Genomic DNA, 23379 nt, shown 5'->3' with positions numbered 1-23379 from the left:
AGTTCAGAATCCGATCCGATTTTTAAAAAACTCTAGGGAATGTAACTTTTCTTTGGACTAATTCATGGAGCCCCAGGTCACATGATGATCAAAACTTTTTCTTTTGAAACAGCTTAAGTTTGACCCCTCGCCCCACTGATCCAATGTCCAAACACTCCCTTGGCTCAGAGCAGCAGTGGGTGGAAATTTTTGTCTAACTTGCCAACTTTTCTTTTTTTGCTCCACCTCAAACATGATCTTAGCGGAAAAATATGTTGGCACTAAGACAGAGGGAGGGGGAGGGAGTAGTTACAGCCCGTTTTACACCCCGCCCGATTTGACCCGCATTTTAAGAATGCAACAAAGATGGTGGTAGCAGCAGAGTGCAAGGAAGTGAACTGTTGGAAGTTTTGGTGAGGGACGGTTGGCACCGTGTCCTGGTCACTCTGAACGAGGAGAAGCTGATAATGAGGTGCAATCAGTTTGGGAACACTGCCACCTGAAACAGCCCCACCATTGGAGTTCACCCAACCCGAGCTGGAGCATGACAGGATCATATAGCCACACCCCATCCCCAAGTAGGATCTTCCACCCCCTAAGCTGTTGGTGTCTGAAATGCCTTCACCGAGCTACCTGAACATATCCCCAAAATGATCAGTAACAAGAAATGAATTGTCAGGGGCACTGGGGCATTTTGATTGGTATACTGACTGGGACAGAAGTAGCAGGAACCTTCGATACATAAAAACAATTAGTTTAAAAAGAAATCCTGTCTTTGGACAGGCGCTGCATATCAGAAGCCCAAGAATCCTGTCCAAAAGTGTCACAGATGTACAATTTCAATTAAGATAGCTATTTGATTCTGTTCATGACTACAGAGCCTGAGGCCTCAAATTTGCATTGTTTTCTTTTCCTATTCTCTCCCTTTTCCCCTCCTCTTGACGACACTAACTTTTACTGGGTTTGGTTCTGTGCAAAGAGACTCAACTACAGGGGGCCCCAACGTTTAGAAGATAAATGGAATAACAGCTGCAAACTGCAGGCAATGTCATGTGAACAAATGTCACATGAGCAAGCCTTCAACCAGAGTTGGCAACCCTATTCAGCTGCTGTAGAATTTCTCCCCTGCCAGCTTTTTAAAAAATCCTTATTTCCCTTCCCTGATTAGTCTTTCCCATTGTAACTGTACTGAAACCTAAACTAATACCTTGTTCTGATTCTGAATGGTATCATGCAACATCGGTTTTCTATTCTCCACTGATATGCAGTTCCTTAATCTCTACACATTTCACACCCTGCACAGTTGATCTGCAGCTGAAGTATGTATGGTATGAAATGCACGGGGATTATATAAATCCACTGACCTCAGACCCACAATCAACTGGCTGCGTGGAAGCTCCGAATCCAGTTTAGCAGGTATGTGTGCAAGGTGCAAAATGTATGAGAATTAGAAAATCAGTGTCAACCTATGCCATTACAATTCTGATGTAAGGAATCTTACAACACCAGGTTATAGTCCAACAATTTTATTTTAAAATCACAAGCTTTCAGAGATTATCCCCTTCGTCAGGTGAATGAGTGAAAGATTCTCAAATTGCTTATATTAGGCTGGGACAGCATCACACCAATCAAAAGGTGTCGTTGTTGTTCAAATAGGCCAGTCACGGAGAACAGCACATCCCAGTACACTGGATATACATTGTGTCAATTACACAGACAGAAAGAAAGAGACCCAAATGGCAGAGAGAGAGAGAGAGAATATTAAAACACATAACTTTTTTTTCCCTTTTTGCTGGTGGGGTTACGTGTAGCGTGACATGAACCCAAGATCCTGGTTGAGGCCGTCCTCATGGGTGCGGAACTTGGCTATCAACTTCTGCTCGACGATTTTGCGTTGTCGTGTGTCTCGAAGGCCGCCTTGGAGAACGCTGACCCGAAGATCAGTGGTTGAATGTCCTTGACTGCTAAAGTGTTCCCTGACTGGGAGGGAACCCTCCTGTCTGGCGATTGTTGCGCGGTGTCCGTTCATCCGTTGTCGCAGTGTCTGCATGGTCTCACCAATGTACCATGCTCCGGGGCATCCTTTCCTGCAACGTATGAGGTAGACAACGTTGGCCGAGTCACAGGAGTATGAACCATGTACCTGGTGGGTGGTGTCCTCTCGTGTGATGGTGGTATCCGTGTCGATGATCTGGCATGTCTTGCAGAGGTTGCCATGGCAGGGTTGTGTGGTGTCGTGGACGCTGTTCTCCTGAAAGCTGGGTAATTAGCTGCGAACGATGGTCTGTTTGAGGTTGGGTGGCTGTTTGAAGGCAAGTAGTGGAGGCGTGGGGATGGCCTTAGCAAGGTGTTCGTCGTCATCGATGACATGTTGAAGGCTGCGGAGAACATGGTGTAGTTTCTCCGCTCCGGGGAAGTACTGGACGACGAAGGGTACTCTGTTGGTTGCGTCCCGTGTTTGTCTTCTGAGGAGGTCTATGCGATTCTTCGCTGTGGCCCGTCGGAACTGTCGATCGACAAGTCGAGCGTCATATCCCGTTCTTACGAGGGCGTCTTTCAGCGTCTGTAGGTGAAAGAATCGGTTTCTTTCTTGGACACATAAATCTCCATCAAAGACGGGCACCTCAGCGCCTCACTCTACCGCAAGCCCACGGACAACCTCACGATGCTCCACTTTTCCAGCTTCCACCCCAACCACGTCAAAGACGCCATCCCCTATGGACAGGCCCTACGAATACACAGGATCTGCTCAGACGAGCAGAAACGCGATGGACACCTACAGACGCTGAAAGACGCCCTTGTAAGAACGGGATATGACACTTGACTTGTCGATTGACAGTTCTGACGGGCCACAGCGAAGAATCGCATAGACCTCCTCAGAAGACAAACACGGGACGCAACCAACAGAGTACCCTTCGTCGTCCAGTACTTCCCCGGAGCGGAGAAACTACACCATGTTCTCCGCAGCCTTCAACATGTCATCGATGATGACGAACACCTCGCTAAGGCCATCCCCACGCCTCCACTACTCGCCTTCAAACAGCCACCCAACCTCAAACAGACCATCGTTCGCAGCAAATTACCCAGCTTTCAGGAGAACAGTAACACGACACCACACAACCCTGCCACGGCAACCTCTGCAAGACATGCCAGATCATCGACATGGATACCACCATCACACGAGAGGACACCACCCACCAGGTACATGGTTCATACTCCTGTGACTCGGCCAACGTTGTCTACCTCATACGTTGCAGGAAAGGATGCCTCGGAGCATGGTACATTGGCGAGACCATGCAGACACTGCGACAGCGGATGAACGGACACCGCGCAACAATCACCAGACAGGAGGGTTCCCTCCCAGTCGGGGAACACTTCAGCAGTCAAGGACATTCAGCCACCGATCTTCGGGTAAGCGTTCTCCAAGGCGGCCTTCAAGACACACGACAACGCAAAATCGTCGAGCAGAAATTGATAGCCAAGTTCCGCACCCATGAGGACGGCCTCAACCGGGATCTTGGGTTCATGTCACGCTACACGTAACCCCACCAGCAAAAAGGGAAAAAAAAGTTATGTGTTTTAATATTCTCTCTCTCTCTCTCTGCCATTTGGGTCTCTTTCTTTCTGTCTGTATAATTGACACAATGTATATCCAGTGTACTGGGACGTGCTGTTCTCTGTGACTGGCCTGTTTGAACAACAACGACACCTTTTGATTGGTGTGATGCTGTCCCAGCCTAATATAAGATATGCGATTTGAGAATCTTTCACTCATTCACCTGACGAAGGGGATAATCTCCGAAAGCTTGTGATTTTAAAATAAAATTGTTGGACTATAACCTGGTGTTGTAAGATTCCTTACATTTGTCCACCCCAGTCCATCACCGGCATCTCCACATCATTACAATTTTGAACAGCAGCCAGGTATTGGTTACCTACCACTTAACACCTAATACCTAGCATTCTCACCTGACTAAGAACATAGGAAAGTACAGGACCAAAAAAAGACTGCAGTCCATTTAGCCAGTCCTAAAAACTAATCATTCCCAACCACCCACACCCTCAAATACCTATGTGATTCTCCACTAATTTTCCACTGCCTCCCTGGGCAGCTCAGTTTCACACATTCATCACTTGCTGCACAAAGTGGTTCAATTCAAACTATATGGACACCTTCCTTCATCTAAGCTTAAACCCATGTTTCTTTGTTCTAGAACTTGTGGTAATCTTGGACATATCATCAGGAGTCAAGTTATCTATTCCTTTAAGAACCTTGAATATTTAAATAGCTCCCATGAGCTTCATTTTCACTGGTGCAAACAATTCCAGGCTCAAAAGTCTTTTGCAAGGTATCAGACAGATGTTAAGTGGGAGCTATTCTCAGAATCAAGAGACTAAGCACAGAAAACTCTTTTCAATCATTTTAAAGTGCACAATTTTTCTAAATAAATATCAGCTTAGTACTGTTCCATACAGTATTTTAAAAATATTAAAAGAGAGATATCCTCAAACACTGGAGAGACATGCTTCAGAAACTACATTCTCATGCTGCAGAATTTGGTCTAGAGTTGAGACAGAAATTGGCCTGGAGGTGTTGCAGAATTCTCGGTGATTTAAACCTAGGTCTGCCAGTCCACAATGCAGCACAGCAAGGCATTGGGCTGTCTTAATGGTATTGCTTATTTGTTGGGTCAGCATTATTGATGGGATCTTAAGCACAATTTAAAATTAATTCTATGTTACCAAGTGCTGCTGCTGACATACATTTAAAAAAATGCAGTAATACACTGTGCAGTGAAATTCCTAACCATATACGATAACTCAAAAAAGAAACTGGAATCTTGCCAAGTTGGAATACAGGCACAAGCATACTACCAGAACTACCAGGGTTTCTACTATAGTTTTTAGGAAATAAATACATTATTTGTGTAAACAATCCAAAGTTTTATCATAACCTGAAATCGAAATACTAAAAACACTACAAAATTGGACCTCAAGTTTTGAGATACTTAACAGCAAGTGTGCATCAAAGACATCACAAATCACATGAAACAGCAGTAAGACTATAATCTTCCACATACACATTAAAAGACTGAACATTCCTTCAGGCCAGAAACATTCGTTTCTGATTAAGCCCACTTTTGGAGCAGAAAAGCAAATGAAAAAGATTGGAACACAAATTGTTCATCTTTATAACATAAAATGGAATAATTCCTATTTACAGTTGCATTCCAAATGAAATATAAAATCAGACCAAATAAACAGCAATGTAGATAATTAATACAGCCACTTTTTTGTAGATTCTGCACAGATATATTTTATGAATGTGTGAAGCTTTTCTGCTTCATTGCAGCACCGTGCAAAAACACAGCCACATCTTTACAACAGACACTATACTAGAACAAATTTGCCATTATTGTTTTCTCCTCCCTGTAGTTACAATGCTACAGGGGCTAACATTTGGGTTAAGTCAGAGCTGGGGGTGGTCCGGCTGTGTGAGGACTGCATTGGCCCTCATACGTGGGTTTGTGCTGGGTGGGGGGGAAGGGAGGGCTTGATTTTCTCTTTGAAGTATGGTGCAAAGAACTAGCTGCAAGTATTAACTGATAGCTAGAATTAATGCAATTACCAAAATATTTTACATTAAATGAGTGGATGTCTATCCTGACATATCAGAAGTCCTTGTAGGCTTTTCTCTTTATTTGGCTACTTATCCTTGTAGATTTAATTTTGTTTCAGATACAGTAGCATCAAGTGCGCTATGAGAGATTTTCATATCAAAATTGAAGAGTTTCAGTAATTTAGAAAAAAGTGCAGAACGAGGCATCAGCTAATCAACAAAAAGGTTGGGTAACGAAAACTTCCACTGAAGATGTCACTTGCACGTTAGTGTGAGCCTTTAATTGAAATCATTAAGTTGAACAGGAATGCAATTTCTCACCATAAGCATCTAGTTAGTTCTCAATTAGTAGCTCACAGATAGAGAAGTAAAAGAAAAGGGAATGCAGCTGGGGAATGCTAGTTCAGCTGAATCTGTGCAGCTGCCATTTTAGTAAAGAACAGCAAATTCATTATGCTGTCAGTAGCAGAATATCTATGTGTGGAGCCATCTATTATTTCTGTACATGGTGAAGTTCTTCATCACTGGTTTTAAATATTCTTTGTAAATAATGTTCTTTTACTTCAGGAACCATTGATAGATGGTTCTGAGCAGATAGATGATTTTCTGGATCAGTTCCTCGCATGGTACCACTGGGTAAGTAAACTTTCCATTATGAATCTACCAATGATAGAAATTTCACCAAAGGGTCATGTGTTCATTCTCTAGATTTTTTTTCCTGTAGCCCAAACTTCACGACACAGTAACCACTGGCAGTCACTGGAATTTGGGTGGGGTGAGATGGGGCAGGAGGAAATAGAGGCGGGGTTCAGATGAAGATGGTAGTGATGATAATAATGACGAATGGACGGAATCTCATTTATCAGCTTTCCATCACTTGCATTTCACCTCTTTCAATTGAGAAAAAGGGTTGGTAGGAGTGCAATGCAGTAGGCTGCGTAACCAGAAACAACTTGGCCTCATTTTATCTAGTCATTCAATACATTAAATCATTATTCCCTAAAACAGCATTAAAATTATATGCCAGAACATTTTTCACAAAGATAACTATAACTTGGCTTTTATGATTAGGCACAAGGTTTTAATTTAAAAAAAGAAACTGATTGGAAAAATAAAATTTTAAATTGTCTATTAGAAAAAGAATCAAGATTTTAAAATCTGATTATTTCTTTAATGTTCCTTTTATAAGTACCATTTGAAAAAAGCTTATTTGTATAACAATGCAATTATATTCTAGACAAAAATTGACAAGAGCCAATGTGGATGTCTTCAAAATAGTGAACAGCTGTCTGTCCAGACTCTGTATATTAGGGAGTGCTGAAATACAATCTCTCATTTAAAAGGAAAATCCTAATTTGTAACACTATGATTCTTAATACTTATGTTCTATTACTTTTCAAAAAACCTTGTGCCATTTTGATCTAAGCTACAATAAGCTTAGCTAAAACTTCACAATCATTTACAGTATGATGTACACAGTATCTGGGGTTTGAATGATTTATCTACAATCATCACAAATGATCTATCTTTAGGGTTTTCTCCCCCACCCACAGCAATACCACCAATCGAAACACAGTCTTCTGAGTTGGCAAATAACTGTAACCAGGACAGTTTTCATTCCAAACTTGCTGCCTGAAAGTTTCTTCTTGAAGAATCTGAAAGAGCAGTTTTTTAAAAAAAAGATTATTTCAACCAGATGAAATTGTAACCAAGTCAAATCTTATTTTCTAGGATCCTAAGATGTCTTAATTTAATTTTTATTAAAACAATCTACATTATCAGTACAACTTATCTCCAAAGTAATGTAACAATGCTTAAATTTATGACACAAATTTAGTAGTTCTTTTCCTCCTTCAATGATGGTGATCACTCCTGCACATATGCCAGCAGTTTAAGTGGCCTTTGGTCACATGTGAACAATGGTTAGCAAACTTCTTGACCGTGGACGGCATCACGGCCAAGCCCGATTCTATCTTCACCCGACATCCATATACATTCAGCGTCCTGTTAGGATCATGGGGGAGGGGAAGGGGGGGTCATTTTAGCCATTGAAGTCAATGGAAAGTAAAATCTGGCAGGCTGTGAAACAGGGGACCAATCCGATCAGTCAGTTTCCAATTGGGTGCAATGAGCAGAAGTGGGGAGTTTGGCTGATTTCTCCATCCCTCCCTCGGTTGTTGAAGCCATTTTGTGTTCCTACCACATATAATAAAGGAAAAGAAGAAAGGACTCACATTTATATAGTCCCTTTCATGACCTCAGGATGTCCCAAAGCACTTTACAGCCAATGAAGTATTTTTGAAATGTAGTCACTGTTGTGATGTAGGGAAACGTGGCAGCCAATTTGCGCATAGCAATGAGATACATGATCAGATCATCTGTGTGATGTTCGATGAGGGATAAATATTGGCCAGGACACCAGGAGAACTTCCCTTCTATTCTTCCATGGGATCTTTTACATCCACTTGAGGGGGCAGATGGGACCTCGGTTTAATGTTTCATCTGAAAGACAGCACCTCCGAAAATACAGTACGCCCTCAGTACTGCACTGACATGTCAGCTTGAATAATGTGCTCAAGTCTCTGGAGTGGGGCATGAATCCACGATCTTCTGACTCAGGTGAGGGTTCTATCACTGAGCCAAGGCTGACACTATGTGCTTTCATTTCTGTTTAGAAAATCTTTTTTTGTATTCAATGTGAGAGATGTCATTGCTGCTGAGTGGAACAGTTTTCACACTCAATGTCAGTATTAAGTATTCCAAAGCCAACAAAACACTTACTAAATATAAACATGTTAGCTTCCACTGTCTTGACAGTGATCCAGTATGATTGATATATTGTACATGGGTCAACTGGATAAGAAATCCAACTTTAGAAAAGTACCCTTTCGTCTTTCTCACAATCAGCATCCTATTTCCACTTTGTGTTATGGTGCAACTCTTAGTGATAATTAGCGCTGGATTGTAAAACGTTTCATGCTGTGGACGTCCCCACTAAAACCTGAGCTGTCTCAGAGAGGAGATGGTCATCCTATCTGTCTGAGCTGGATTGGAACCCTCATCTTAAATGTTAAATAACACAGATTCTGAACCCACCACTGTGCCAAGTACTCTGTGCATGAATAATTGAAAATAATAATTATGTGTTACAACTTTCCAAAAACTCCTCTCTATTAAGTTGTTATATTCTTAAAAAAGACTTTGCTTTGTTTCTCAATAATCCCTGTTGTGTGCATACTGTAGAATCTAATTAAAATGACCATTAAATTCCACACTTCTTCTTCTGTTCTTGCTCCGTTCAAATGTTTTTAATGTTCCTCATTAATACTGTTGCATTGGCCTCACCATGGAAACAGTCACTGAAGTCATAATAATTTTGCAAGGCTTTGTAAAATGGTGCTACGTTTGATCCAATTAAACAGTGAAAGTTTTAATTCCTACTTGTCAAATTGCTAATCTTTAACTGCATTTAGTACTCTACATTAAAAATATTAACAAAAAAAACCAAATTTAAAAATCATAAAATTCATATTTTCTTCAGTGTTAATTGTAATAATTAGCATCAGCTGGAAAAAATATTAAATACTGAATATAAAATAAAGTAATTTATATCATCTAACTTATGAGCTGTCTTATGCAGCATTTCAGAAAATAAAACGTTACTAACTTCTAGCAAAATAAGTTACAAATTACTTTTGATTTACATATGCTTTTAATAATGTGCTGCAAAATTATTCAATTAGTACAACACTTAGTTTAGCATTTATAGCACATACCGTATGATTCTGCTCAACTGACTTGACAAATATTAAATGCACCGAATACCAATTAAAGTTGTTTGTCACTGTACAACTTGACCAGCTGAGATTGGTACTGGGATCTTTATTGTTTGCAGGATTTATATTTATATTTAATCTTTTATGTATATTCTGAATTTGTATTCAAGCTAAATTATTCTGAGAATGACACATTTGGCTGACTTCCAGGGCACCTTTATAGCATATATTCTAATATCTCTGACTAGAAATGTTCCATTTAACAGTCCATTTTGACATTGCAAGTAGTGATATGGTGTAAAGAAATTTGAATAAACTTGATTGGGTTTTTAAACACTTTTAACAATAGAAAGCAGTGGTTTTTATTTCCTAGTAGTTGGAATGGTATGAGATATCAGAGTTAATGCAATAAACAGATGAACTGGTCATTGAAATACTGCACTGCTTGATTATTCATTAACAAATGAGGGTAGAGGTGAAAGGAGCAGTGACTGATTTTTTTTAAGCTCATTAAATATGTTGGTAAATGACTCAATTTTGAAGAATGCTCTGAAGTATGAGCCTGGAAATTATAAACTTATTAGCAAGAAATCCAGTGTCAAAAAGCATCATAGTTCATTGTAAAGGAAGCAATTCAAAAGCGTTTTAAAAAATCAAAGCCTACATGAGTTTGAGAGAGAGAAATTTAGCAGTTATTGGAATTTTCAGGCATGTAACAGAATTGGTCCATGCTGTTAATTTGATGAATACATCTCGACTCGATATATGCAGAATATCTAAAATAACTTTGGGTCTGATCTTGTTGCAAGGCCAAAGCCATCCTGTTTGTTTCTTGCCAGAAACCTACGCCTTGGCTGCCAACTTCATTCCCCTCCTGGGCTGCTCACTCAGACTGAACCAGAAAGTGCACAATCTTGGGTGTTCTGCTCAACCCTTCATACCTGATCTATTGCTGAGACAGACCATTTTCACCTCCAAAACGTCAACAGCCGTTGTCTCTATCTTACCATTCACCACTGCTGAAACCTTAACCATGCTTTTGTTATCTTTAGGCTCAACTTCTCCCATGCTCTCCTTGTCACCTTGCTGAACTCCAAAAAACCTCCAACTTGTCCACTTACTGCATCCTGTCCTGCATTATGTCTGCTCACCTATTACCCCTGCACTTGCTGATCTCCCTCATCTCTCCCTCCACCCTATCTCTGCAATTTTCTTCAGCCCTACATCCTAGCTTGTATCCTTTGCTCGTTTCTGAGCAATAATACACATCCCTCTCAACAAAAGCAACAACTTGCATTTATATAGCGCCTTTAATGCAGCAAAACATCCCAAAGTTCTTCACAGGAGCGTTACTAAACAAAATTTGACACCGAGCCACATAAGGAGATATTAGGACAGATGACCAAAATCTTGGTCAAAGGATTTTAAGGAGTGTCTTCAAGGAGGAGAGAGGGGTAGAGAGGCAGAGACGTTTAGGGAGGGAATTCCAGAGCTTAGGGCCTAGGCAGCTGAAGGCACGGCCACCAATGGTGGAGCAATTAAAATCGGGGATGTGCAAGAGGCCAGAATTGGAGGAGCACAGAGATTTCAGAGGATTGTAGGGCTGGAGGAGATTAGAGTTGGGAGGGGCGAGGCCACGGAGGGATTTGAAAACAAGGATAATAATTTTAAAATCAAGACGTTCCCGAACCAGGAGCCAATGTAGGTCAGCGAGTACAGGGGTGATAGGAGAACGGGATTTGGTACGAGTTAGGATACGGGCAGCAAAGTTTTGGATGAGCTCAAGTTTATGGAGGATGGAAGATGGGAGGCCAGCCAGGAGTGCATTGGAATAGTCGAGCCTAGAGGTAACAAAGGCATAGCTGAGGGTTTAAACAGCAGATGAACTGAGACAGGGGCTGAGACGGGCAATGTTACGGAGGTGGAAGTAGGCGGTCCTGGTGATGGAGCGGATATGTGGACAGAAGCTCATCTCAGGGTCAAATGGCATGCCAAGGTTGCAAACGGTCTGGTTCAGCCTTAGACAGTGGCCAGGGAGAGGGATGGGGTCGATGGCTAGGGAATGGAGTTTGCGGCGGGGGCCAAAGACAATGGTTTCGGTCTTCCCAATATTTAGTTGGAGGAAATTTTTGCTCATCCAGTACCAGACAAGCAGTATGACAAGTGAGAGACAGTGGAGGGGTCGAGAGAGGTGGTGGTGAGGTACAGCCACCCTCTCTCATCTCACCTTCCTTCAATATGTTCTTTCTCTTTGTCTCTCCAGAGGCATAAAGCTAGTGTGCTAAGCCTGGAGTGGTTAAAGGCCATGGTGCCAGAGCCTTCAGCCATCATGGCTCTGTACTCTGGAATTATCTTCTGAAACCTGTCAGCTTTGGTTCTTCGCTCTTCACCTTCCAAAATCTCCTCAAAACTTAACTGATTTCACCTTCAGTCACTTCTCGTGACCCTTATCCTAATTTCTTGCTTGGTGTCCGATTTCCCTCTCCCTCCTTTTTGTGAAACACCTTCGGATGTTTTGCTAAATTAAAGGCGATGTACAAGTGAGTTTTTTTAATGTTATATTTTTGACACCTATCCGTAGATATTGAGGACTGCTGACAGATTGCAGTCCCAGCCTCCACTCCATGGCCTCCAATCACTCCAGGCTTAGCACACACTAGCTTTATGTCTCTGCAGAGACAAAGAGAAAGAACATATTGAAGGATGGTGAGATGAAAGAGGGAGAGACACCATGTTGTGTAGGCAGCAGAGGAATAGACAGAACCCCAAAACTGCATGCACCAAACTATAACTGCAGCCGAAACATTGCCTTGTGCAAATCTGTCATTGCTTCTTTACTCTTGTACTTTATGTCCCATTTTTAAACACAAAATGCTAACAGCCTTTTTATGACTTTATTTATGTGCATTCACACTTACACAGAATGATGTACTTGAACCCCTAGGTCTCTAAGCTCATCCAAATCTTTCGGTGTCATTCCATTGAGTGCATACTTTCTTTTATAGCTTCCTCCCAAAATGAGTTACCCCTCATTTGGCCACATTAAATACATCCGGCTTATGTTTGATCATTCCCCTAACATGTCTTACATTCTCCTGACATCCTCTATAGTCCTTCTTGCCATTTGTCAGCAAATGTTAAGATCATGCTTGTAAGAATATTGGAAATAGGGAAAAATTGGCATCTTTTTCTTAATGCTACTAACCATCAAGCTCTGCAGGCTATGCTACATATTTTCCTGAGTGTGCAGTTTATTTTGCTGAATTGTAAACTGTTAACCTTTGACTAGTGACTGACCCTTGTTACCCTCATTGTGTGGCAAGGCAGCTACGTGGTAAAAGAGGAACAATGACCCAAAAAGCGGTACGATAACCCAAATATAGCAATAAGACCAGAACAATGACGAGATAGCTAGACAAGTGTGGTCAAACAAACCGGCCACCTTGAATAACAACTTTGAAAAGGGTCTTATGGTTAGATGAGTAATGTTAAAATAAGTGGACCAACTTGAATTCTTTGAAAAACAACTTTGTTAATCTTTATGGGTCTTATAAATATTGTTCCATATATGGTGTGAGTTTCCTGCCTGGAGGGGTGGCATAAAAACCCAACGTCTTTTGAGCTCAGGGGACAGGAATCAGTGAAGTCTGCCCAGCTGTCAGAAGGACACCTCAGTGTCTGATGATGATACCACTGTCAGAAGAACAAGTCGCTGTCTGAAGACTACCTCACTGTTGGAAAACTTGAAATGACCATGTCTCCGACTTAATTACAAATTCTACCCAGAGATCAAATGGGATAATATTGTTTTGGTCTTTGTTGTCTAATATTTGATACCTTTACATGTTTGATTTAACTATTAATAAATGATGCATTGATTACCATTTGGTGTCACATTTGAATCTGTTAGATGCTCCCTATGCCCAATTCATCTATATATAGAAGTTGAATGCTTCCCTTGAAATAAAAATGAATACTCTCACCTATGACATATGATTTTGTTGAACTTGCTGCTGCTGCTGCTGTTGCTGTTGGAGCAGAAGTTGCTGCTGCTGTCTGCGTCGGGCAGTTCGCAGCTTCTCAAATCTCGCTTCCATTTCCTCCAGCACCTTAGGCGTGTAACGAACTACCAGTTTCACACTGTTCTGAGCAGCCTTTAGTAATTCGACTGCCTTTTCATGGTGTTCCCCTTCCACGCTCTAAAAATGAGATAAGTATAAAGCAAAGGCCATGTAAATGTTATGTGCCAATAAGTGTAACATAGTAAATTTATAATTATATCTATAGAATTCATAGCCTCAACTTTCTACAATGTTGGGGGGTGGGGGTGAGGAGAGAAAAAGTCATTTAATTTCAACTATGGTCCTGAAACACACACAGACATGTAAATTTCCTCTGGAAAAGAATGATTGCTCCATATTGGTAAATAGATATATTTAAAAAAATGATATTCACAGCTCCTCATAAAACAACTTCTTATTTCAGTCATATGGTACCATTATATACATTTAGTGTAAAACCAACAGGAAGCTAAAGAAAATTTGATTCACTGAGATGAAAAGCACATCCTGGAGTTCTGAAAATAGGAATAGGCCAGTAATTTAATTCATCATATTAACCTCAATGCACCAAAATAAAAACTCTCTTTTGCTTTCATTCATTTGTGAAATGAAGTTAAAACCAGTGAAAGGTTTCAAACAATATTTTAACATTACATGCCACAATGTTTTCAGCATGAACTAATGTGCTAGAAAAAAAGTTACCATGGCTGAATTTTAGAGCAGATTCCTATTACTAGTTATTGCTGAAAAATTACAGAATTTATATTGTTTTTGGTCCTTGTTTTGTTACACTTCAAAAAATTTAGCTCTAAGAGTACAACAGTTCAGAAGTGTGGACTGCACTTTTTGGACTTTTGAAGTAAACCATTGGCCCCTGGATTACAGAATGGCCTTACCCACAACTTTCAGCTTTAATATCAACTGTGTTTCTTTCCTATGACACACTCCAGCCGATGTGTTATGTTAAATGCCAGCTATCATTTTTGCTCGATGTAATGAAGCTGTAAGTTTCAGGTAATTTTGAATTAAAAAAGATAAATACGATGCAAGAGTATTGTAGCTCATAGAATGAACAGCAAATTAATTAATTGAGTGAAAATTGTCATAGCAACAGAAAGCAGTAGGTAATAATTAAATGGAATAGAAATTCTTGTTGGAGGACTACTGATGAATAGAGTTCCATAGATGTCTGCTGAGCCTTGCTATTCACACTATTCCTAAATTATAATAGAAGAGTGGGTACTTTTTGTAATCTAATAACATTTACTGATGAATCAAACTGCATAGCAAATAATAAGTATAAAAGAGATTGAACATATTTTGAAATTGTTCTGAAAACACTCAATACTCAAGAGTAAATACCTACTTTCAGATTGATTAGCTCATTGACTTACCACGCCATTGACCGAAAGCAATTGGTCACCACGCTTTAGGCCCCCATGTCTATCCGCAACACCTCCAGGAATAATACGAGAGATGTAGATTGGTGAATTTTGTTCCTTTCCACCCATCACATTAAAGCCGAGGCCTTCTTCAGTTTTTGGTAACTCCACTACGCGAGGATGAGAATGGCCTTCACTTGCAGCAAAAGCAGCAACAGTGGCCTACGTCAAAGAAGAAAAAAATTCTGAAGTTAAAATCCACAGAATTAAAATCAAATATTGCTATTAACTATTGGCAATTCATTGTTAATGCCATTAGAGATAGGTAATGAAATGCACTTAATGCAAAACCTACTTCATTTTCATCTCTATATATTGCCATAATTTTATATTTGTAAAATGAAGTGTTCACTTTGCACAATCATGCTACAAAAAGAGATATGTATATTAGAATGAGTACAAAAAATAGCAACAACACTGATCAGCACAGTACATTTAAACTTGAGGTTTGTGATGAGTGCAGTTTTTGTCTAGTATCAAATAGAGAAAAATATTTCTGTCTTTTATACTATACAGTTTTGAAACAACTATAGTCAAGATGTACGTCGACTTTCCTTGACCAAATCACAAAATGGAGACCGTAGTTCAGCTGGCTGAGACGCAGGCTATTTCTTTAATCTGTAGATGAGCCAGGATGCAGAAACCTATTGTTGGTGTTCTAAGGGACTCTGGATACCTGCTATATAAACTTCAGCCCAATCAAAATGTGTGTTTTCAGTTAATGGCAAGTGTTCAGGAGTGTGAGTTTATGGATAAATTCATTACATCTTAAATGTCTGAGTCATCAAGGAGTTTTGTTCCAAGAGAAGTTCAGGTTGTACATTGTTTAAAAGCATTGACAGCTTTGCAAGAGCTGGACAAGATACAGTTTCAATGGCCAGCAGGTCAATAGCATGCGGCCTGTCTTTACATCAAATAGAACACTCAATGTATTCATAGTCCAACCCATATTTTTCAGTTCCCTGCTTTGCACTGACGACACCATGTGAGGTGACTAAGTGACAAATTTGTCCCATCTTAGATTGGGCCTGGTGGTAATTGAAGTTGGCATCAGTGGAGAAAAATGGGGAGAACATTTTCTAGGGTTGTTGGTACAATGGGTCAGTAGAGGTGGCTAAAGATATGGTACCACAGCAAGTTTGTTTCAAAATTTGTTTAAAGATCAAGGTCAGTTTGGGACTTCAAGGAAGACACAAAGAAAGAATTAGCCTAAGAGTGTAAACATAACATATGATTACTCTACTCAATCTGTAATACACTTCACCCACATGAATTTCAATTCTAGAGGTAAAAGATATTGGGCGCTAAATTGGGCTGTGTAGCGCCCATTGTTTCAGGGCTATTTGGCCTCCGGAAGTGCCAAGATGGCATCTTGGCTGCGCATGCACATTTCAAGCGTGACGTGCACCGGACACCATCTTGGTATAGGAGTTAGCGCAGGCGCAGTTAACGAGCGCCGGAAGCATGTAAAGTAAGGAGAAAATGGATACAATCAGTGTGCAACGCTAATTTAAAGTGACAGACACAATTTTGGGACTTAACTCTCAACTCAACGTGTAGTCTGAACGTGTCTTAAGAGCGCCTGGAGGACCCCCACCACAGCTATTTAAAGGGACTATGCAGGATTTACAGGTTGGTGGCTGGATTATTTCTTCTGGCCGCCGAGACATTTATAACTGTTTTTGGAGATCGACTTGAATACTAGGACTAGGGGACATAGCCTAACATTTAGAGCGAGGATGTGCAGGAGTGAAGTTAGGAAACGCTGCTACACACAAAGGGTGGGAGGAGTTTGGAACGCTCTTCTGCAAATGGCAGTTGATGCTAGCTCAATTGTGAATTCTAAATCTGAGATTGATAGATTTCTGTGAACCAAGGGTATTAAAGGATATGGGGCTAAGGCGGCTATATGGAGTTGGGTCACAGGTCCACCATGATCTCATTGAATGGCGGAACAGGCTCGAGGGGCTAAATGCCACTTGCTGCCTCCTGATATGCGCCACCTTCTCCTGCAAAAAAGCGGGACGTGTGTCTGGGTGATGTGTCTCTCATGGTTGAATGGCTGTCAGTGTGTGTGGCCTGTGAGTCGTGGGTGGGCGGCTTGCAACAGTGGTAATGTGTGAGGGTGAGAGGAAGCATCTGATTGGAAGAGTTGAGTACAGATGGAAAGAGTTTGTTGGTATGTGGGTGATGGGGGGTGTAGTGCGTGGAGCAGTGGATGCGGCTAGTGGTGCAATTGGTAGGAGACGTCACTCACCTTGACCACTCATGTCAAAGCATTGGACTTCTTCCTGCACTGCATCCATGTTCATGTGCTGTGCACCTGGCATTGACTTTGTCCCCCGCTGCCTCCTACTGCCTTTTGGGAATATGTCTGGAGGGCCTCTTGCCCACCCCCTCTCCCCACCATGGATATAGGATGTCCCTCCTTCTGTCCACCTCTTGCACCAAGGTCTCTAGTGCATCAGCAGAGAACCTTGGTGTATGCACTCTCGCAGACATGGTACCAACTCAGATTGGCATATTGGTGAGGTCTAGCACGCAGATTGAAGGATGCGAAGAATAGTGAACGGGAGATAGAAGAACAAATATGTAGGCAAATTTCTGAGTGCAAAAATAAGAGGGCAAAAATAGTAGGGGACTTCAACTACCCTAACATCAACTGGGATTCAAACAGTGTGAGGGGCATAGAGGGTGCAAAATTCTTGATCGGTGTCCAGGAGAACTTTTTTAGCCAGTACGTGACAAGCCCAACAAGACGGGATGCAATTCTAGATTTAGTCCTGCGAAATAAAGATGGGCAAGTGAGTGAAGTGACAGTGGGTGACCATATTGGGGATAGTGACCAGAATTCAGTTTTAGCATTATTATGGAAAAGGACAGAGTTAAATCAGGAGTAAATGTTTTAAATTGGGGGGAAGGCAAATTTTACAGAACTAAGAGGTGATTTGGCAGAAGTGGACCGGACACAACTACTTGAAGAGAAATCAGTGGCAAGCCATTGGGAGGCACTAAAAAATGAAATTCTACCGGTACAATGCAGACATGTCCCCTCAAAGAAAAAGGGTGGCACTGACAAATTTAGAGTCCCCTGGTTGCCTAGAAGTATACGGGGCAAGATAAAGCAGAAAAAGAAAGCTTATGACTGTCACAGGAAACTAAATACTGCAAAAAACCTAGAGGAGAAGAGAAAGTACAGGGATGATGTAAAAAGGAAATAAGAAAAGCAAAGAGAGGGCATGAAAAAATATTGGCTAGTAAGATAAAACATCTTTGGATTTTCGTTAATCAGTACATTAAGAACAAGAGGATAGCTAAGGAAAAGGTGGGACCTATCAGGGATGATAAGGGTAACTTGTGTAGAAGCAGAGGATGTGGGTAGGGTTTTAAATGAATATTTTGTCTCCGTATTCACAAAGGAAAGGGATGATCCGGACGTAGTAGTTAAAGAGGAGAGGTGTGAAATATTGGATAAAGTAAACATAACGAGAGAGGAAGTACTAGAGGGACTGGAATCCTTGAAAGTTGATAAGTCACCAGGGCTGGATGGATTTTTTCCTAGGCTATTGAAGAAAGCCAGGGAGGAAATAGCGGATGCTCTGAGGATCATTTTCCAATCCTCACTAGATACAGGGGAAGTACCGGAGGACTGGAAGACTGCAAACATAGTACCATTGTTTAAAAAGGGTACAAGGGAAAGGCCGAACAATTATAGGCCGGTCAGTCTTACCTCGGTGGTGGGCAAACTATTAGAATCAATAATGAGAGATCGGATAAACTGTCACTTGGAAAGGCATGGTTTAATCAGGGATAGTCAGCATGGATTTGTTCAGGGAAGGTCATGCCTTACAAATCTGATTAAATTCTTTGAGGAAGTGATAAGGAGGATTGATGAGGGTAGTGCAGTGGATGTTGTCTACATGGATTTTAGTAAGGCATTTGACAAGGTCCCACATGGCAGACTAGTCAGAAAGGTAAAAGCCCATGGGATACAGGGAAATGTGGCGAATTGGATCCAAAAATGGCTCAGTAACAGGAAACAAAGGGTAAAAGTCGATGGATGTCTTTGCGAATGGAAATCCATTTCCAGTGGTGTGCTACAGGGCTCAGTGTTGGGGTCCCTTGCTGTTTGTGGTATATATTAATGATTTAGACTTGAATGTAGGGGGCATGATTGGCAAATTTGCAGACAACACAAAAATTGGCCGTGTCGTTGATAGTGAAGAGGATAGCTATAGACTCCAAGAAGATATCAATGGGTTGGTGGAGTGGGCGGAAAAGTGGCAAATGGAGTTCAACCCGGAGAAGTATGAGAGTATGAGGTAATGCACTTAGGGAGTGCAAACAGTAAAAGGGAATATGCAGTAAACAGGAATATATTGAGAGGGGTAAAGGAAGTGAGAGACCTTGGAGTGCATATGCACAGGTCCCTGAAGGTGGCAATACAGGTAGATAAGGTTGTGAAGAAGGCATACGGAATGCTCTCTGTTATTAGCCAAAGTATAGAATACAAAAGCAGGGATGTAATGATGGAACTGTATAAAACGCTGGTAAGGCCACAGCTGGAGTATTGTGCACAGTTCTGGTCACCACATTACAGGAAGGACGTAATTTCTCTGGAGTGAGTGCAGAGAAGATTTACAAGAATGTTGCCAGGGCTTGAAAATTGCAGCTACGAGGAGAGATTGGATAGGCTGGGGTTGTTTTCCTTGGAGCAGAGGAGGCTGAGGGATAACTTGATTGAGGTGTACAAAATTATGAGGGGCCCAGATAGAGTAGACAGGAAGTACCGTTTCCCCTAACGGAGAGTTCAAGAACCAGAGGACATAGATTTAAGCTGATTGGCAGAAGGATTAGAGGGGACATGAGGAAAAACATTTTTACTCAGAGGGTGGTGGGTGTATGGAATTCGCTGCCCGAATTGCTGGTAGAGGTAGGGACCCTCAACTCTTTTAAAAAGTACCTGGAGCTGCACCTAAAGTGCTGTAAGCTGCAGGGCTACGGACCGGGTGCTGGAAGGTGGGATTAGAATGAGCAACAACCTGGTTGTTCTTTGAGCTGGAGCGAACACGAAGGGCCAAATGGCCTCCTTCTGCACTGCATCTTTTCTATGGTTTCTATGGTTCAATGTGGGATTTAGTAGTATAGATTTATTCAATGTTTTAACGTAACTCATCAATTTGTAAACGTAGGGATGGGAGTGCATCTGTGTTTTACATGTGCGATGTCTGATCTCCGTTCAGACTCTGTGCAGAGAACAGTCTTTTATTTTCAGCATAGAACAGGTACCAGCTACCTTTAAGAGATTTTTAAGAGTCAGCCTGCCTTTAAGAGATAGGAGCTCCCCCTGGTGGTGGAAAGTGCAAATTGCATGACATCCTTGTTCAATGCTGATTTTCAATGCAGATTGCAGGTAAGTCCTCAGGCCTGACGGAAGTCTCATCCTGCCTGCGCAGGGGCCATTGGGTGTGGGGTAATAGCGGATTGCACTACCCCCGCCCAATAACAGGCCCTATCTAATTTCTTTCCCCCCATTGTCTATTGAAGATGTTATTTTACATATATTTATACATGATCGTACCTTTGTCACAGGCATCCCATGATTTTATTAATATCTTTTTTTTAAAGAACACAGAGGAAAGCAAAACTCCTCCTGAATGGCCAAGTATTATCCCTCAGGAGAAGGTATATGCTTTTGATTTGCTCCTGAAGTGTTTCTCCCCCACAAATCTTACCTATGACACAATTAGTTTATTGCAGATGGAAGGACTTCTTGATCTTTGATGTATTTTAAGGAATAAGTAAAAAATAGTTATTTCTTCCTTTAACTCTCCCCTGATGATTTCCATCTCTTCCAATAGCCTGTGGGTTTCTTCACTGACTGTCTACCTCCCCATGCCCACAGTTTCCACACGTGTTAGGAAATGAAGGTAAAAAGGATTGGAGGGGATGAGAAAATAATCAGAAGTGATGAAAAAGAGACTAAATAGAAATGAAGGAGTGAAACAGAAGTGGAGGCCAAGGAGAGCAAAAAGAGAGCGCAGACTCTCAGGAGAGGCAGTAAAGAGAAAAAACAGAGCAAAAGAGAAAGAGCACAAGAGAGAAAAAGAGATCAAAAGAGGAAGTAGCAAGAAAGAATAACAATGTAGCTGATTCAAAGAAAATGCTTCCACTCAATACAAAACCCACCTGGGTGCTATAAAGAGAAAGCATGCAGCTCACAAAATCTATTCAGCAGATTCAATACTCAAAAGGACAAATAATGCTGGGAAAGAAACAGGCAGGAAGCAAAACCAGTACCAACAGCCGGAGTACATGTGGGGAACCTACAGTTTCCGCAGCATTGCCCCCCCCCCCCCCCACTAAAACAGGGACCCAAGTCACCAAGAAAACTGCTGAACTTGGCCTCATTGGCAAACTTACCCATTACTTCTTCGGCCCTCCAACATTCACACAAGGCAAACAAACCAAACTAAAACCTGGCAGCATCCCACACCCCTAACAAATATATCTCCAGCAAACCTGACTGCCAAGCACCAGGCCCAACAGGCAGTGCCAGATACAACTCCTAGAAAGACGCAGAACCCGCTGCTACCAAATGCAACACCCTCAACACAATAAACTGTTGTGCTCATACAAAACATATAGCTTAATAAAGGCAGTTTGGACCATGATTTCAATATTTTTAATCATGACTAATTAATGATTTTCCTCTAAATTTCCCACAATAAAATCTGCACCTCCCAACTCATGGACAGTATAAAAGTACCCCTGAATCTCTAAATTTAAGTTCAACTTTTATTTGTGATAAATCATTCATGTGGGAAAATGTTCAGATCACACAATCTTTAAAAAGAAATAGTATATTAGAATTATTGGTAGTCTTTCTCTCAATAACAATTATATTTGTAAGCAAGTTATACAATCAACAAGTATAAAAAGAAAAGCTAAAGATTACAGAAGTATAACAAGATTATTAAAGAAATGTCTGGAGAGCCCAGAAGTGACCAGATTAAATTTGGTGCATCTAAATAAAAGGTGTGAAATGACTTTCACAGTCCTGTTGTGACAGCAAGTCATCATGCATTAATTTCAGTTTTGGTCCAGCATTGTATCTGCTGTATTGCAAGGAGGTTAGTACAGTTGATCATGAAAGGAATTTGTTAATCTAATCAGAAAATATCAGCGTGAATACTAGCTCCCGTTAATGATATTACCTGGGTAGTAGCACTGGCTCTACCTTCTGGGCTGCCATTGATGTCTAAATTCTCATATATACTCTCGAACACCTGAAATACACATGTACACAAAATTAAAATACACAATTACAACACATCATCCAGTACTTCCACAGATCATACCTTGGCAGTTGCACGAGCTCTGAATTCTGGACAGCCACTGATGGTTATTGTTTCATGCATGTACTGATAAACCTGAAAAATTATTGGCAAATCAGAGAAGAATAAATTACTCACAACTCAATGCAGTGCAGATCTTTTTAAGATCTTGAAAAATATCTTAATGGAGCTGTTCTGTTTTTAAATTGTCATTTATCCCAATTTATATTTAGGGAACTTTTGACTTTATATGTAAATAATTAGGGTATTAATGCCCTCTCTACCAGATTCCATCATGTGAAAAACATTTATTTCATAACATATTTGTACTTGACTGTGGAACAAACTCAGGACTGTGGGAAAGTGAAGTAGTGGCTCCTCTCATCTCTGGGTATGCAAGGGAAACTCGGGAGGGGGGGATATTTTCAGAGAGAGATTGAGAGAGAGAGAGATTGAGAGAGAAGGAACAAAAGAATGAGAGTTGAGAAAAAGGAGAAAGAGAAAAAAAGAGAGAATGAGAAAATTTTTTGAAAAAAAGAGATAAAAGTAAGAAAAAAATAAGAAAGAAATGGAAGGTGGAACACAGAGCGAGTGAGAGCACCAGTGGGGAAGAATGGTACTGCTCTAGATGCTGATTTGTATCATTGTTGATGTTAAATACCCTCTGCTCTAAATATATGTAAAAAACTGTATTTGGATTTTTGCCTGGAAGAAAACTTTGTTATCTAGTATTTACATGGCTCTTCACAACAGACTATTGATGTTTCCACTAGCAATGCCTGTTACTTTAAGTCACTGTTTTGCACAAAACTCATTTTGCATGATTTTTTCCTAACTAAAAAATTAATTTTTTATGCAGAGAATTGAAAACGAAGCAATAAGTAGATTATTTTTCCCCCTTCATGAAATCTTCCAAATGGGTCAGGCTACAAAATATTAATAATGCAAGAATATCATGTACATTAATGAAGTTCTCATTGAAGAACTTTAAAAAATGAAATCTAATAATTTCTATAGATATGTGAACTTCGTAGGAACATTATAATAGATTGAATAAGGCAACAGTCACGTGAGCATTTGTCCAAAACATATAGCATTCTACATTTACCACAATGGTTTGTTTTCAAAAATCAGGACCAATCAACTTTCTGTGCTGCAGTGTTT

The 23379-nt window shown here is 40.8% G+C and overlaps 1 protein-coding gene across 2 annotated transcripts in view; it reads right to left on the bottom strand.

The window, feature by feature from the left end:
• Positions 1-4388: 4388 nt before the first annotated feature.
• The window catches only part of lin7a (lin-7 homolog A (C. elegans)), an 85948-nt gene continuing 66957 nt past the window's right edge, over positions 4389-23379 (bottom strand). Inside the window, exons 3-7 of one of the 2 annotated variants that reach the window (XM_067999466.1) lie at positions 22240-22311; positions 22096-22167; positions 14831-15040; positions 13359-13574; positions 4389-7254 (exon numbers count right to left, since the gene is read on the bottom strand). In XM_067999466.1, the coding sequence (XP_067855567.1) occupies positions 13359-13574; positions 14831-15040; positions 22096-22167; positions 22240-22311 (570 nt within the window). In that variant the 3' untranslated portion in view covers positions 4389-7254. The remainder of the gene's footprint in view (positions 7255-13358; positions 13575-14830; positions 15041-22095; positions 22168-22239; positions 22312-23379) is intronic. The other variant, XM_067999467.1, reaches the window with a different exon arrangement.

The sequence above is a fragment of the Heptranchias perlo genome, chromosome 18 (assembly GCF_035084215.1).
Source record: "Heptranchias perlo isolate sHepPer1 chromosome 18, sHepPer1.hap1, whole genome shotgun sequence".
Classification (NCBI taxonomy): domain Eukaryota; kingdom Metazoa; phylum Chordata; class Chondrichthyes; order Hexanchiformes; family Hexanchidae; genus Heptranchias; species Heptranchias perlo.
The sequence above is the reverse complement of the archived record's forward strand: the minus strand, read 5'-3'. Positions and strand labels throughout refer to the sequence as shown.